This window comes from Chrysochloris asiatica, unplaced genomic scaffold (genome assembly GCF_000296735.1).
Source record: "Chrysochloris asiatica unplaced genomic scaffold, ChrAsi1.0 scaffold00001, whole genome shotgun sequence".
NCBI classification, from domain to species: domain Eukaryota; kingdom Metazoa; phylum Chordata; class Mammalia; order Afrosoricida; family Chrysochloridae; genus Chrysochloris; species Chrysochloris asiatica.
Window position 1 is genome coordinate 15,745,081 of NW_006408519.1, and position 18,255 is coordinate 15,763,335.

The following is an 18,255-nucleotide window of genomic DNA, read 5'->3' on the forward strand; positions in this document are numbered from 1 at the left end:
TTGATCTCTTCCAATCAGTCGGCCAGACAGTTGTCTTCCAAATTTCTTGGCAGAGATGAGTGAGTGCCTCCTGTGCTGCCTCACTTTCCTGAATAAGTATAGTGAAAGGATATGAGTGTAGCACACTCCTTTTTAAACCATGCTGATTTTAAAGCATTCAGGATCCCTTGTTATTTTATGCTTTTTCTTCCAAACACAGGTTTTGCACAACCATACCTTTTATAGCCACACTCACTAGGCTGGAGACATACTCACTAGGCAGCTCCTATACCACTTCATCAACAATAAACATCAAGCAATAAATACTAAGCAAACTCTCCCTAAACTGAGCTGTATAAATGGCAAATGAACTATGCACATGCTTCCATTTTCTAATCATATCAACTTGGAGGCAGGCAGTAAGTGCCTACTAAGAACACACAACATGCAATCAATTAAATACAAAAACAAAAACATAATGACTCAAAGACAACAAACAATTTCAATTCACACAAAGAAATTGTTCTTAGGTGCCATTGAGTTGGTACCAACCAATAGCAACCTTATGCACAGCAGAACAAACAACTGTCCGATCCACAGAAGATAAAGTTGCAGAGCCAGAAGAAATTTCTTAGGAAAAAAAGGTATTGGAACTACCAGATAAATAATTCACAAGAATGATATTTTGAAAACTTCAACATATTGAGAGAATGATAGAAAAAGCTGAAGATGAGGCCAATAAGAAGAGAGGAAAACTTTAGAAGAACTCAGGAAACACTACAACAACAAACAAACAATGAAAAATTCAAAACAATACAAAATCTGAAATTGAAACCCAGAAGATTAATATTGAGATTTCAGAAATAAATAATACATTAAAAAGCAAAGGAGTAGATTTGAATCAATAGGAGACTCCATTAGTGAGCTTAAACACAAATCTCTCAACACTAGTCTGCAAGAAGAACAATCGGAAAAAAAGATTTAAAAAGCCAAAGAAAGCCTAAGGGTTACATGGGACACAATCAAAAGGAATGACATGTATGTTTAGAATTTCAGAACAGGATAACAAAACAAAACAAAATCACAAACAAAGGAAATTGTTGAATTGTAAGAAAACTTCCCTAACATCATGAAGATGGATAAGCATTCAAGAATCTGAGAACACTCCAAACAGGGTAAACTCTAATAATTTTATCCCGTTCAATATCTCCTTGTTCTATTCAAATGACTGCTTCTTGGTCTACATACAGGTTGTTTATGAACACAATTAAGTGTTTCAGAGTACTCTTTCTCTTAAATGTTGTCCATAGGTTGTCATGATTCACACAGTTTAAAGCCTTTGGATATTCAATAAAATACAAGTAAACATCTTTTTGGTATTCTCTTTTTTCAACTAAAAAGAGGAGATTATAATATACCACTTTTGATAAAGGACAGGACAACTAGAAAGAAACTCAACAAAGATACAGAGGATCTAAGTAACACCAACAACCAATTTGGCATCATAGACTTATACAATACACTCAATTTAATAGCACTTTATATATTATTTTCCAGTTTACTTGGAATATCCTTTAGAATAGACCATATGTTAGGCTTAATAAATTTAAAACAGAAGCTTTCATAAATTTATAAACATTGAAATACTACAAAGCATATTCTCAGATCACAACACTATAAAATTAGAAATCAACAATAGGAAGATTTTTAAAAAAGTAATGAAACACAAGGAAAATGAATAACAACCTGCTTAAAAACAACTGGGTAATAGAAGAAATTTAAAAAAAAAATACTTGAATCAAATTAGAATGAAAATACAACTTACCAAAAAAGTTAGGCCACAGTAAAAGAACTACTCAGAGGGCAATATATAGCAATAAATGCATATATCAAAAATAAAAGAAAGAAAGAAAGAAAAAATCTGCACCTTATCTCCACTTCTCCAACAGTTAGAAAAAAGAGCAGGAAAGTAAAATTATAGCCACCAGAAAAAAAGGAATAATAGAGATTGTTTTAAGTGTTGTCAAGTCATTTACAACTCAAAGCAAAGCTTGTAATTCTTTATCAGAAGAAAACCTCATCTATCTCATGCATGGGGAGAGTGGGGGCGGCTCCAACCAACCATCAACCTCTAATAAAGATTACAGGAAAAATAAATGAAACAAAGAAACAATAGAAAGAATCAAGAAGATAAAATGTTGATTCCTTGAAATGGTTAATGAAGTCAGTTGACAAGCCACTGACAAATCTAAAAACAGAAAAGGAGAAAATGAAAATAGCATGAATAAGAAATGAAATGCACAGCATCACAACAGAAATGAAAAGGACAGTAGCAGAATACAATGAAGAATTGTATTCCAATAAATTTGAAAATCCTGAAGAATTTGACAAACTTCAAGAAGCACACTACCTACTTAAACTAACACAGCCTAAAGGAGAAAGCATGAACAGACCTATAACAAAAGAAGAAACTGATCAGAGCATTAAGAAAATCCCAATAACAAAATGTCAAAGTTCAGGTGAATTTACTTCTGAATTCTTCCAAACATTCAGAGAAATTACGTTGTTGTTAGTGACATCCAGGCAGTTCCAATTCACAGGGACCCTATGTATAACAGAATGAAACACTGTCTTGTCCTGTTCCATCCTCACAACTGTTGTTATATTCGAGCCCAGTGTTGTTGCCACTATGTCAATCTATCTTGTTTGGGGTCTTTCCTCCTTTCATTGACCCTCTTCTTTTCCAAACATGATGTCCTTCTTCAGGGTCTGATCTCTCCTGACAATATGTCCACTATGTCCAAAGTACAAGAGATAAAGTCTTGCCATCCTTGATTCTAAGGTGCATCCTGGCTGTACTTCTTTCAAGATAGATTTGTTTATTCTTCAGGCAGTCCATGGTCCATTCAATATTTTTTGCCAACACCAGAATACAATGGCATTGAATATTCTAAGCTCTTTCCTATCCATTTACTTTCATATGCATATGAAGCAACTGAAAATACCAGCCACACCATAGTCCTCAAACTGACAGCTTTGTTCTTTAACAATGTAAATCACTCTTTTGAGGCCTATTTGCTTAATGTAATATGACTTTTTTTTTTTTCTTGACAGCTACTTCCATGAGTTTTGATAGTGGATCCAAGCAAAATGAAGTCTTTGACAATGTCAATTTTTTCTCCATTTAGCATGATGCTATGTATTGGTCTAGTTATGAGTATTTTTGTTTACTTTATATTGTGGTATAATCCATACAAAAGGATGTAGTCTTTACACTTCATAAGTATTTTAAGTCCTCTTCCCTTTCATCAAGCAAAGTTACATCATCTGCATCTTACAAACTGTTAATGACTCTTCCTCAAATCCTGGTGCTATAGTTTTCTTCATATAATCCAGTTTCTTGGATTATTTGCTCAGCGTACAGATTGAATAAGTATGGTGAAAAGACACACACCTTTTCTGATGTTAAAATATTCAGTACCCCCTTATTCTGTTCGAAAAACTGCCTCTTGGTCTATGTACAGGTTCCTCATTAGCATAATTAGTGTTCTGAAGTTCCCTTTCTTTGCATTGTTATCCATAGTTTGTTATGATTCACAGGGTCAAATGCCTTTGCATAGTCAATAAAGAAGAAATAAATATTTTTCTAGTATTCTCTGTCTTCAGCCAAGATCCGTCTAACATCAGCAATGATATCCTTAGTTCCAGATTCTCCCCTGAATCTACTTCAATTTCTCACAGCTCCCTGTCCATATATGGCTGCAACCACTTTTTGATTATTTTCAGAAAAATTTTGCTCGCATGTGGTATTAATGACTGTTTATTGATTTCTGCACTCCATTTGTTGTTGATGTTGTTAGGTGCCATCCAGTCGGCTTTATTTGGGATGAGCACAAATATGAATCTCTTCCAATCTGTTGACTATGTAGTTGTCTTCCAAATTTCTTGGCACAGATGAGTGAGCACATCCAGTGCTTCATCAGCTTTGTGAAACATTTCAATTTGCATTCCTTCATTTCCTGGTGCCTTGTTTGTTGTTGTTGTTGTTTTACCAATGTCTTCAATGCTGCTTGGCTTGAAATGATTGAACATCAACAATATCTTTTTGGGTTAGTGACTCTGCATCCATTCATCTTCTTTCAGTTTTTCTGAAGTTATTCAAATGTTTTCTTAAAGAGTACTTCAGGATTGCAACCCAACACTTGAGTTTTTTCTTTAGTCTTTCAGCTTGAGAAATGCTGAGTGTGTTCTCTTATGCTTTTTTTTTTTTTTCTAACTTCAGGTCTTTGAACATTTCATTATAATATTTCACTGTGTCTCCTCAAGCTGCCCTTTAAATTTTTCTGTTTAGCTCTCTTAGTTCATCATTTCTTTCAGTCATTTTAGCTTCTTTACACTCAAGATCAAGTTTCAGAGTCTGTTCTGATATGCACACTTTGGCCTTTCCTTTATCTTCCTACCTTTTTAATTAAAATTTATTTTCTTCATGTCATCTCACAATTCTTCTGCACCTAGGATATTAGTGTCTAATATATCAAATATGTTCTTCAAATGGACTGTAAATCAGGTGGTATATACTCAATATCATATAATGGTTGTGGAATTGTTTTAATGTTCCTTAGCTTCACCCTGAACTTGAATAAGATTAATTTATAGTAGGTTTCCCAGTCATCCCCTGGACTTGTTTTGGCCATAGAAGCAGTGACACCAGAGAAGAGTTGGTTCCAATTCTTCTCAAACTGTTCTAGAACATAGAAAGGATAGAAAACTCCCAAATGTATTTTATGAGGTTGTGTATCCTTGATGCCAAAACCAGACCGAGACATCACTAAGAAGGGACATTATAGACCAATATCCTTCATGAGAATAGATATAAAAGTTCTTAACAATATATCAACAAAATAATGCATCTTAACCAAGTGGAATTCATATGCGGATAGTTCAACATAAGAAAAACAATCAGTGAAATACACCACTAAAATAAAACAACGGAAAAGAACCACATGACCATATTGATTGATGCAGAAAGCTATTTGGCAAAATCCAACAACCATTCCTGATAAAAGCATTGAACAAAGTAAGAATGGAAGGGAAATTTCTCAATATAATTATGGGTATATACACAAAACCAATGGCCAATATTATTGTCAAAAAACAGAAAGCATTCCCATGTATAGTGTTGCTGAGTAGTAGCTGATGGGTTTGAAATGCCCACGTTTTGGTTAGCAATTCAGTGCTTATATATGCAAATAATATGATGACTATCATATTAGATATATGCAAATAATATGATAATCCACTTTCATTCTCTGAGATCCATCCATTTTTATACAGAACAAATAGGCAATGTAAATGGGGATGTGGTAGGAATCACCACTCATGAATTCTTTATATTCTTTCTGATGTTACTTATTTCTGTCATCCATCCAGGAATGCTGTGTTTCTTTTGGTTTACTATTTTTGTAGGTATGGGCATTTCTAATGACTTTAACATGACTTTTCCTACCATAATAACCCTTACTCCATATGTTAGGGATCCAATGTGAGGAGTCTGCCACTTGCTAAGTATGCCTATTCTAATTGTGCTTTATGGAATTGGGGAACTCATTATAGGATGGATTTGAGGATGCTCTAGACCCACTATAAGACTGACCTGAGCTAAGACTCTGTTACTAACCTAACCTCCAGATGTCCCTATTCTCACTGATAGACCACTGTGACATTTTTGTCCTCCTGGAATTAGTGTCAGTTTAGAGCCAGTAAAAGTAATGCCCCAAATGTCTGAGCATTTCCTTTTCCCCAATAAAGGAAAAAAAAAAATCTCTCATAAAAGCCACAGATCCCTTTGGGGAAGATTGGGAGAAATATTAGCAGTATAGTTTTGGGGAGGGTGTTGTTGTGGTTAAGTGCCATCAAGTGAATTTTGCATATGGTTTTTGAGAATCAGTTGCTGTGTTTGAACCTCTGACCTGTGGTTCACAGTAAAGTGCTGATCCTGAAGTGCCACTCCAAGGTAGTGGGGTTATTTCTAAATGATCCCTGACCTAGCATTCATTCAAAAGATTGTAGGTGATTCAAATTATACTGCTATTCATTTGGCATAGCATTCTTCTGTTCATACAAATAAAGTAAATATTTCTTAGGCTTCCTGTCTATTACATTCCTAGTGACACCATGTCTATATAAGTCAACGCCAGAACTCCATGTGAGTCATATTAATCTGATTACTGCTTTGCTTCTTCTACCCATTAAGCAACCTTGCATACCCAGTCTTTGTAAAGGAAATGCTATCACTTGGATCCTACCAGTGCAGGGATGAATTAGCCCAATTGTACATTGGTGTCTTCATTCAATTGGGGAAATTCCCACTTTCAAATCTAACATACATAAAATAGTGATCACAAATCTTCAAGGATGCTAGGGCTCCCTTCACAAATGTTTTCCTCATTGTTGTGATAAAAGTTATGTCCTCTTCGTTAATGTGTGGGTCTATGGGTCTACCCTAACAGACACTCTAGCATGCCAATTTCCCTAAGCAATTTGATATCTTCTTCTACAGAATACGACGGTAGGTTTGGTAATTCAACTTGATTTAGTGTAGTCACCACTACATGTTTCAGTGCATCAAACAAATAAAATATTTGTTTTTCTATTCTTAACATCTTGTGCTGAATCAGAAATTAGTATTTAGTGGGTCCATATCAATAAATTCAGACTGATCCAACTTTATATTCCTTGTTTTGTTATCCCACATCCATAATTGTTGTTGTTAAGTGCTGTCCAGTTGGTTCCAACTCATAGTAACTCTGTATAGGGTTTCCAAAAAGCAGTTGGTGAGCTTAAACCACCCACCCTTTGGGTCAAATTGGCCTTGCAATGCAGTACCTTAACCCACAATGCCACACCAGGATATGCTATACTCTTAATGTTGTTGCTGTTGTTTTAAAGTGTCATTGAGTCACTTCTGACCCATAGAGACCCTGAATAGAGTTTCCAAGGAGTGTCTGGTAAGTTTGAACTGCTGATCTTGCAGATCAAACTGACTTTTCAGTCCAGCTCATTAACCCACAGCACCACACCAGGACTCCAGCTATCACTATACATATTGTCCAGGTTCCTGTTTGTTGAAAATCAAACAATTTTTTTGCATATACTAAACATCTTCTTGGATTCTACTTTGTACCTCACCATTTGGGGCTCAAGTTATGGGTCTGGAGATAACAATGGGTGGTGGGCATGGTTCCTGGGGACATTCATAAATGTCTCGTAAGGCATCTGTCTCAAGTGATGCTCCAGACAAGTCCCAGATGATCACATTTTTATCACTTTACAGCAATTTTGTCCTACTGCTATCTCAGAAAATGACTCATCAGGCACAGCTACAGCAGTCTTATTAGGTGGGGGTAAGAAGGCTGGTTCTGTTGGCAGGAGTGATCCAATAAAATATAGGGGCTCAGTGTTTTCCACTTCCTGGTTGTCTGCCCAGGATAACATTTCTTTCCAAGAAATGCCCCCACTTTAACTTTAGACACCATTCCAGGTTGGGTGTTCAGTTGGTTTTGTAATTCAGCCACTCTTATAATAAGAGTCTGGGGTTGGTTTTTGGTAATATCAGTCAAAATTACAGAAAAAAAGGCCTTCTTTTAGGGCACAAATGGAACCATTGAGGCTTTTTAGATGGTATTTAAGCTGTGATTTCTTAATTGAGGTAATCGCTTCAACTACTTTGTCTAGCATAAGTAGGACCAAGCAACTGGCTTCCATATACTTCTTATTCTGACACAATTGCTGAAAAGTGATATAAAATGTGATCACCCAGTCCTTCAATTCTCACCAATACTTGATGCATTACTGGTGATATTGATATTGCCACCTCATATCATGAATTATCAATATCCTCTTTATTAATGGAGGAAAAATCATCAGCACCTTTAAAACTAGTCAGACTTGAGAATCAATTTATAACACATCCTAACTATTTTGTTTCTCTAGTTATACTCTTTACCAAATGTTTTAGGCTATGTTCTCTAAAGAGAACTCAGTAATGCTTTTATATGTATAGATATGTTGATGCTATTAAGTACCAGTGAGTCAGTTCTGACTCACAGAAGAAACTTTGTATAGGTTTTTCAAGGAGTGACTGGTGAGTTTGAACCAGCAACCTTGTGGTTCAAAACAAATTTGAGGTCAAGTGCTTATCCTACATGCATGTATAGATATATGCATAGATTTATCTCAAGGATATGGCTTACAGGGTTGTATATACTGGCAAGATTCAAGTCCATGCATTAGATGTCATACTGGATGCTTCTCCTGCCTTACATAGCTTGTAGTTCTGACAAACTCAGGATTAGTCATCAGATATCTGGCTGCTGGCTGCAAAAGTGATGAAACCAAAGTTGGCAGGCAAGATGGCAGATTGTTGACCACAGGCTACAGAGGCTAAAGAATATCAGGATTGACAACCAATATAGCAGAATGCTGGTTCAAGTCCAAAGAACCATAGGTCAGATGATGATGCACTAGATGCAGAATATAGATCCAATAAAAAACAAAACAGCCCTGCCAGAATGCCCATATATACTGAAAGTAGGCTATATCCCCAAGAAAACGCTCCCTCAGCTGACTGGCTGCTCACATCCAATTTCATCATTAAAGGAATTACTTAATATCAGATCTCATCAAGGGGGATATAACTGTCATACCATTGAGAATCATAATCCAGCCACATTGACACTCGGCCTCAACCATCACACAGAGGCATATTTAAAATATATATTGGAACTCTAGTAGCATACTGGTTGCAAATCAGACTGCTAACCTCTGGGTCAGCAGTGTGAAACTACCAGCTGTTCCATAGGAGAAAGATGAGGCTTTCTGCTCCCATAAAGATTTATAGCCTTGGAAACCCTGTACAGGGTCGCTATGAGTCAAAACATAATCAACCAGCCAACACTCTCAATACTGAAAATATTATATAATAATGACCACACCCATTATCTTCTATATTATTTTGAATTCTGTAAAAACATGAAGATGTACATGATTACAAAAAGGTCAACTTTGTTGTTTTGTCTGTGATTGTCTTATAGTGTTAAGATTGTTTGAGTATAATAAATTTTTCTTGTTCGAAATTTGGTAAAATGGAGGATCAGAGAAGAAGAGGAAGATCCCAGTGAGATGGATTGGCAAAGTGGCAGCATCAATGGGCTCAAGAGTGGCAACAATTGTAAGCTTGGCCTAGGACAAGGCAGTGTTTTGTTCTGTTTTCTTCATAGGATCGCTATGAGTTGGTACCAACACATGGCACCTAACAACAACAACAACAATGAATTAGAACTGAGTTAATAGTAGTGGATTTGGTTTAGGTTTACTAAGATTACACAGGATAAAGGCTTTACTTTAAGGAATTACTTGCTAAATATAGGTACGTTTTATTTGAACTTTTGACCAGGAGTCTTCAACTTTTGATGTGGTGTGGTGCTGTAGGATAAGCACTAGACTGCAAGGTCAATTTGAACCACAACATCAGTAGTTCAAACTCACCATTTGCTTCTCAGAAACCCTAAAGAAAGTCTTTAGAAGTTAGAACCAAATCAACAGCAGTTAACAATGACAACAAGGATCACTTGGTGAGTTTGTTAACCTGTAGATTGTTGGACCCAAATTCCACAAGTACTGATTCAGTAAATTGGGTGTGAAAAACAAAAAACAAACCCAATGTCATCAAATCAAATCCAATTCATAGTGACAATATTTGTTGTTGTTGTTGATGTTATTAACTACCGATGAGTTGGTTCTGATTCATAGAAACCTTGCGTAGGTTTCTGAGGAAACACTCTCAATCTTCTGTGAAATGACTGGATCTTCCGGTTAGCATCCCAATACCTATAGTCCACAGAGCCATAAGGCTCCTTAAGTTGGGTGTTGCCATAGTTATTGTTGTCTTTGAGTCTGTTCTAACTCATAGTCATCCTGTATAGGATTTCCAAGGAGTGACTGGTGAATTTGAATCACTCTCCTTGCAGATCCCAGTCCAGTGCTTAGTTTTACCAGTTGGGATGTCCATTTTCAGAAATATAAGGAACTCCTGGTATGGCACTGTAGGATAAACACTGGACTACTAACTACAAGATCGGTGGTTTAAACCTACCAGCTGCTCTTCAGAAACCCTACACAGAGTCACTATGAGTTGCAACTAACTTGACAGTACTTAAATACAACAAGTTTAGATAAAGCCAGTTATGAAAGGAATCCCCAAAAAGCTACTGCTATACCCTAACCTTTTGAGATCCATACCACAGAAAACAAAATAGTTTCCCTGAAACAATCTTCCATAACACTGTCAAAGGTAATTATTGGGTTGGGTAAAATAAAGATCTGGCATAATTATGTGCTTTGGATTTTCTTTTTTCAAATGTGCTCATTCTGTTATTTTACTTTAAGAGCAATATTTGATTTCTTAACTATCTTAAACCTGAGAGTGGTTCAGTGTAAAACTCTTCAGGTTTCAAATAATTGACAAACTCTTACCTCTGACTTTGTTGGATAAGGAAGATAAGTAATTTCAGTATGTTAGCCTTCAATAGCCTTTGGTATCAGCTTCAGAGTTTTGGAAATCATTGTTATCATTGGTTTTTCAGTCTCATATTTTCAGTTGCCATACCAGGGCCCCACAACCACTCTCCAATTTCACTTATGAACTCCATCTCCAAATGGTTCTTGTCTGGCAATTAATTCTAAGAAATTGTCTTTGGATTGAAGACTGGATACCTCATGAAAGAAGGACTAATAAACATACCAGTAAATACATTAAATAGTAATTTTTTGGTAATAGCCAAATTACAGTGCTCTTTTAGGTGATGACTGTGGGAGGGATCATGTAAAAAAGGAATAATTTTAGAGTATAAATTTATAAATACCTGATAGGTTAAGGTAACAATAAAATATTGAGAACTTACACTTGAAGTACTGTTCTAGGATCTCCAACTTCGCCCCCATCACCAATTGTCAAGGTATCATAGCCAATTTCAAGATCGAATTCTTCAAAATTGATCTGGATAACCTAGCAATTAATAGAAATAAACATATCAAATGTGTTTATTACATTATGTAATAAAACCAAACAGAAATGACAGAAAACCATCTAAACTTCACTACAAACTCATTAAAATGACATATCTCTATTAGTAGACTTATTTTTAATATATAGGTATTCCTCATTTTATTTTACTTAACTTTATTGTGCTTCCAGAACATTGTGCTTTTTACATAGGAAGGTTTTTGGAAAGGCTGCATCAGGCAAGTCTATTAGCACCATTTTTTCCAGCAGCATGTGCTCATTTACTGTTTCAGTGTCACATTTTATTAATTTTTACAATATTTCAAACTTAGTCATAATGCTGTTGCATACTGAACAGACTACTGTATAGTGTAAACATAGTTTTTTATGTACTGCAAAACAATAGTTCATGGGACTTGCTTTATTACAATATTTGCTTTATCGTGGTGTTCTGGAACTGAACCTGCAATATCTCTAAGGTATGCTTACATATGTAGATTTCATATTAAGATGGAAGATTATGTCATACAGTTGCTGGATTCACTCATTGTATCATCACGTCTTTCACTTACAGTGTTTTAGCTTCTGTAATACGTTTTCGATGGAATGGCAAGGCTTCTGTTTATAGAATACTTTCATGAAGCATTTGAAGCATGATTAATGCAAATCTACTTTGAGAAGGCTTTATAAAAAGTACATGCGGGAGGAGAGTGGTTTTCCATATATTTGCATATATTTTTAGAAAGCTGACATGGAAAAAACACAGTGTGCTATTTTCATTAAATAGTAAAGCTTAAAAAATGTTAGAGCTAAATTTGAATCTAGATCACCAGATTTAATGGCATCAGGTTTATTTTTGTGTATCCTTTGGTTACAGAATTCCTCAAATATATTAAAATATGCAGGCAAAACTGGGAACACAATATTTTGTGAGATAGTTTATACCATTGCATATAATTGAATGATATTTCTCATTAAAATACACTCATGTATTTGAACACTGCTTATACATCACTGCAAAACTTCATATCAAATTAAATTGCAATGCTTAAATTAGAAACATAATATAATATTAAAGCAAATTATAATTAAGAGTCAGTACAGAAAGAAATTACATAAATACTGTCTTCTATATAACCATGCTTTAAGAAGACCAAATTCACTACCTCATAAGGAGAAATTAATGCTATAGTTTACCAGTATTAATAGAGACATAGCTTTAAACATTTTAATAATTATTTATTACTTTCATATCATAAAAATTTCTAAAAATATATATTTCTTATACAGACTTTTTTGAGCTATCTTCCATATACCAATTTTTATCATGTTTATTTCTTTGTTTGTTGTTGTTGTTAGTTGTCATCCAGTCAACTTCAACTCATAGCAACCCTATGAACAACAGAATTAAACAATTCCCAGTCCTATATCATCCTCACAATTGATCCTATATGAGGGCATGTTTATAGCTACTGTATTAATCCATCAAACTGATGGTCTTCCTTTTTTCTCTCTGACTCTGTACTTTACGAAGCATGATGCCCTTTTTCAGAGGTTGGTTCCTCCTGATAACACCTCCAAAATCTCACCATCCATATTTGCAAACAGCATCCTGACTGTACTTCTTCCAACACAGATGTGTTCACTCTTTTGACATTCCACAATGTATTCAATACACTTCACCAATACCACAATTTAAATACATCAATTCTTCCCCTGACTTCTTTATTCATGGACTAGCTTGGTTATTTACTAATTGTATATTATTATTGTTGTTAAAGGAGTCCTGGTGTGGTGCTGTGGGTCAGTGCATTGTATGGCAAAGTAGGTTTGAACTGCAAGGTAAGCAGTTCAAGTTCATCAGCCACTTGGAAATCCTATACAGGATTGCTATGGGTAGGAAAAAACTTGACAGCACTTAACAACCACAAAAAAAATCTTAATGACCCTGCATTGGGATTCCAGTGAGTGGCTAGTGGGTCCAAACCACTGACCTTGAGGTTCAAACTGACCTTATTCAGTGCTTATCCTATGGCACCACAACAGGACTATATATTAGGATTGACGACAATACAATTGTTTTGGCCAAGTTTAAGTTTAACATATATATAAAGCATTAAATTATACACGGTATATTTTTGTTGTTGTTAGGTGCCATCGAATCGGTACTTACCCATAGTGACCTTATGCACAGCACAACAAAACACTGCCCAATCTTGGGCCAACTTCACTACTGTTGCCACGCTTGACTCCATTGATGCTGCCACTTGGCCAATCCATCTTGTTGTGGGTCTTCCTCTTTCTCTATCCCTCCACCTTACCCAAACACGATACCCTTCTCCAGCAACTGGTCCCTCCTGACAATATGTCCAAAGTATGAGAGACGAAATTTGGCCATCTTGGCCTCCAAGGAGCACTCTGGCTGCACTTCTTCCAAAACGGATCTATTGGTTCTTTTGGCAGCCCATTTAATCTTTCAATATTCTCATCCAACACCATAACTCAAAAGCATCAATTATTCTATGGTTTTCCTTATTCACTGTCCAGCTTTCACATGCATATGAGGTTATTGAAAATACCAGGGCTTGGGTCAGGCGCACTTTAGTCCTCAAGCTAACATCTTTGCTCTTCAACACTTTAAAAAGGTCTTGTGCAGCTGATTTGCCTAATGCAATATGTCATTTGATTTCCTGACTGCTGCATCCATGAATATTGATAGTTGATCCAAGCAGAATGAAGTCCTTAACAACTTCAATTCTGTCTATGTTGATAAGAATGTTGTTTATTGGTCCAGTGATGAGGATTTTTGTTTTCTTTACATTGAGGTATAATCCATACCGAAGGCTGTACTCTTTGATCTTCATCAGTAAGTGTCTTAATTCCTCTTCACTTTCAGCAAGCAAGGTTGTATCATCTGCATTTAGCAGGTTGTTAATGAGTCTTCCTCCAATCCTGATGCCACATTTTTCTTCATATAACCCAGCTTCTTGGATGATTTGCTCAGCATACAGGTTGAATAAGTATGGAGAAATAATACAACCTTGTTGCACACCTTTCTTAATTTTAAACCATTTAGTGTTCCCATATTTTGTTTGAACAACTGCCTCTTGGTCCAGGTACAGATTCCTCATGAGTACAACTAAGTGTTCCGGAATACTCATACTTCACGATGTTGTCCATAGCTTCTCATGATCCACACAATCGAAAGCCTTTGCATAGTCAATAAAGCACAGGAAAACATCTTTCTGATATTCTCTGCTTTAAGCCAAGATCCATCAGACATCAGCAATGATATCCCTCTGTATATAGTCATATTAAAAACATAGTTTTTTTCCCATACATAGTTAAATATGGATACTTAAAATTAATATAATACTTAAAATTACAATGAACAATTATTTGTCCGTGAATTTGTAGATTTGTGTCACTCCTTTTTTATTATTATAAACAACATAGTGGTGGTAGTTACGTTCTGTGGAGTTGGTTCTGACTCATAGCAACCCTATAGAGGGTTTCCAAGGCTGTAAATCTTTACAGGAGCAAAAAGCCTCATCTGGTAGTTTTGAATTGCTGACCCTGGGGTTAGCAGCCTACCTTGTAACCACAATGCTATCAGAGATCCTTATAAGCAACACAGCAATTAACAATATTGAACATCTTTTTATGTAAATAAGCAAATATATCTCTAAGTTATACACTTAGAGCTTCAAATGTTGGGTCATATCATAGCAAAAATTTAGGTTCATAAATTGAGCCATATGCTTCTCTAAAATTATTTTATCATTTGGTATATGCTACATTTCTTAATTTCTGTCGATCTAGAGAGTGGAAAAGGAAACATATTTTCAATTGCTTCATTACTAGTTAATTTTAGAATCTTTATATTTCTCATTTATGTTTTCTTTGTTGCAAAATAATTGCTTATATTTTCAACCATTTTTCTCCTGGACTGATTGTCTTCTTATTACGGTTTGCAAGGACTCTTTATATCAGCATTCCTCCAGCTATTCTTTTTTTTTTTTTTTTCCTATTATAATACCCATAAAAATAATAACATTTGTGAGAACCAAGAAATGAAAAGTTGAGGTTGCTTACAATGTCACTTCTTGGCCCAGGCTCTGACCTGTCACCTAGTGAACTGATATTGATATCTTAGCTTCACCTGGAATCCATTCAAATGCTTCAGACAACAGTTTTCTATAAACAGAAGCCTTGTCATTTCACTGAAAACTTATTGAAGATGGTACAACACAGCAAATAATGGCATGTAATGATATATTATCATTGGGCATAGCACATCATTTGAGAAAAAGAAAAGATAAATTCTTACAACTGGATGAATAAACAAAATCATGGTAAGGGGTGTGGTGTGATGAATTACCTAATGACACTGCTTCCTTAGTCTGTAACTCCCACTAAACAACGTTTCCACCCTGCTGAGTCTGGGTAAAAGAAGGTGGAAGGTACTGATAGGATGACAAGATTCAACTATGGATGTCAGCCCAGTTAACTGTAACTGAAAAAACTTGGAACTGTAACATGGGTATAAAACAAATCAGCTCAGAAGCAGGAGAGGAGATCTCACAACCATCAAATAAGAGCAAGGAATGGAGCACATGCTTTGGACCTTGAGATCTCTGTCCATGTAATATCCTTGATGCAGGGACAGAAAGTTGAGACACTGGAGGAGTGGAAGAGGAACAGCATCAGCAGAACCAAGAACCAGAGCACAAGACAGAGTGGACTTCCCGACACTTAGAGCAAGTAAAGCTGAGTGACTTTGGGCAAGAAGCTTGCTTATAGAGTGGGGTGCCTCCAGCCACTTAAGTGGGAAGCTAGGTTTGTTTTGTTCTGTTAAACATAAAGTCACCATGAGTTATAGACAACTTAACAGTCTCTAACAACAGTTGAGATTTTCTTTGTATATTCTGTATACTCATTCTTTATACCTTATATGTGTTACAATATCTTAAGTGTACTTTGTAAAAATAAAGTGCTTTTCACTTTGCAACATCTTTTGATAAAATAATTTATTAATTTTAATGGAATGCTGTTATAGTTGTTAGGTGTTTTTCAATAATTTCTGACTCGTATTGACCCTAAGCACAGCAGAAGGAAACATTGCTCCGTTCTGCATCATCCTCACCATTGTTGTTAAATTGTTGTTATGTTTGAGCCCACTGTTGCTGTCAATGTGTCAATCTATCTTATTGGGGTCTTCTCTTTTTCACTGACCCTCCACTTCACCAAGTATGATGTCTCTCTCCAGGGATGTTCATATCCAAAATATGAGACAAAGTATGGCCAAACTCACTTCTGAGGAACATTCTAGCTGTAATTCTACTAAGATGGATTTGTTTGTTCTTCTGGCAGCCCATACTTTTAATCTTCTTAGCCAACACTATCATTTGAATGCACTGGTTCTTCTCAGGTCTTCCTTATTCACGATGCAACTTTTACATGTATATGTTGTTGTTGTTGTTAAGTGCCATCGAGTCGGTTCCGACCCATAGCGACCCTGTACAGGGTTTCCGAGGGTGTAAATCTTTACGGGAGTAGAAAGCCTCATCTTTCTCCCGCGGAGCGGCTGGTAGTTTCGAACTGCTGACCTTAAGGTTCGCAGCCCGATTCGTAACCACTACGCTACCAGAGCTCCTTGTATATGAGGCAAATGAAAATACCATGGTTTGACTCAGGTGTCCCTTAGTCCTCAAAGCCACATTTTGGCTTTTAAACTCTTTGACGATCTTTTGCAGCAGAATTGCCTAATGCAATATATCCTTTGATTTATTGGCTGCTGCTTCATGAGCACCGATTGTGGATCTAAGCAAATTGAAGTCTTTACAAACATAAATCTTTTCTCCATTTATTATGTTGATATGGAGATACCCAGTGTGATGATTTTTGTTTTCTTTACATTGACATGCAATCCATACTGAAGGTTATGGTCTTTAATCTTCATCAACAAGTATTTCAAGCTATCTTCACTTCCAGCAAGCGAGGTTGTATCCGCTGCATATCATAAGTTGTTAATGAGTCTTCCTCCAGTCTTGATGCCAGGTTCTTCTCCACATAATCCAGATTCTTGGATTATTTGAATAAGCATATAGATATGATACTGCAGGATAATCACTAGACCAAAATGTCAGTTTGAACTTCAAGGTAGGTGGCTCAAACCCACTAGCTGCTTATTGGAAATCCTATGCAGGGTCACTACAAGTTGGAACTACTTGATGGCAGTAAAAACAACCTGTCCAAAATGAGTGACCCTGTTGATATTTAAAATACCAGTGGCATAGCTTCCAGCATCAGAACAACATTTAAGCCACTGCAATATGACTCAGTAAGGCAAACTTAACAGATAAGTGGTAGTTTAATGGAATAGACTTTGTTGATCTATTATGTTATGAATACCATTTTTGTTTTGCCTATGACCCAAGGTCTTAAAGTCATTTTCTTCAAAACTGTTAATCTTTCAGAAATTGATTTTATAATATGTGTGAAGTAGAATTCGAAGATGGTCCTGAAAATTCCTATTCCTGGCGGACTTTTTATGTATGAATAATTCCCTTCTGTTTATATAGGCAGGATGTGTGAATGTGATGTAATTTAGCATTAATTATTAGTTATTTACATGTTGAATGTGAAATTATATTGCAGATGTAAGTAAGATCTATAACCAGCTGATTTTAAATTTACCAAAGGAGAAATCCTGGATGGGCCTGACCATTTAATGCAAACTTTTACTGGTTTGAAAAACAAAACAAAACAAAAAAACTGCCATGTCATATAGAGGTTCTGTGCTGCAAAGAATTTTTGTTTTGTTTTACTTTCCTGCTTCATTTTTCCCATATCTTTGTTTGCAAATTGTGTTATTATACAATTTGTTTTTTTTAATTTCACTTCTTAATTGTAAACTTTTCAAGGATGTTTTCCCCTGTGCCCTAGGACAACAAAGCTTTCTGTTCATTTCATTTCAGCTGACTTTTGTTTGCATGTATGCATGTATGTATTCAATATTCTGGTGCTATCAGACAGTGTTCCACTGCTATTAATAAGGTGGTTTTCAGTGACTAAATATTTGGAGGTTGTCTGCCTCTCCTTTTCCTTATTTGCTGAAAGCATAGAGTACTTAATATCTATACCTATATATTGTTGTTGTTGGTAAGTGCCGTCGAGTCGGTTCCGACCCATAGCGACCCTGTACAGGGTTT

At 35.8% G+C, this 18,255-nt stretch overlaps 1 protein-coding gene across 2 annotated transcripts in view; it reads right to left on the reverse strand.

Moving 5' to 3' along the window:
- Window positions 1-18,255, reverse strand: part of CSMD3 (CUB and Sushi multiple domains 3) — a 1,928,297-nt gene that overhangs the window by 922,647 nt on the left and 987,395 nt on the right. For both annotated transcript variants that reach the window (XM_006830658.1, XM_006830657.1), the window contains one exon: window positions 10,941-11,044. In XM_006830658.1, coding sequence (XP_006830721.1) covers window positions 10,941-11,044 — 104 coding nt within the window. The remainder of the gene's footprint in view (window positions 1-10,940; window positions 11,045-18,255) is intronic.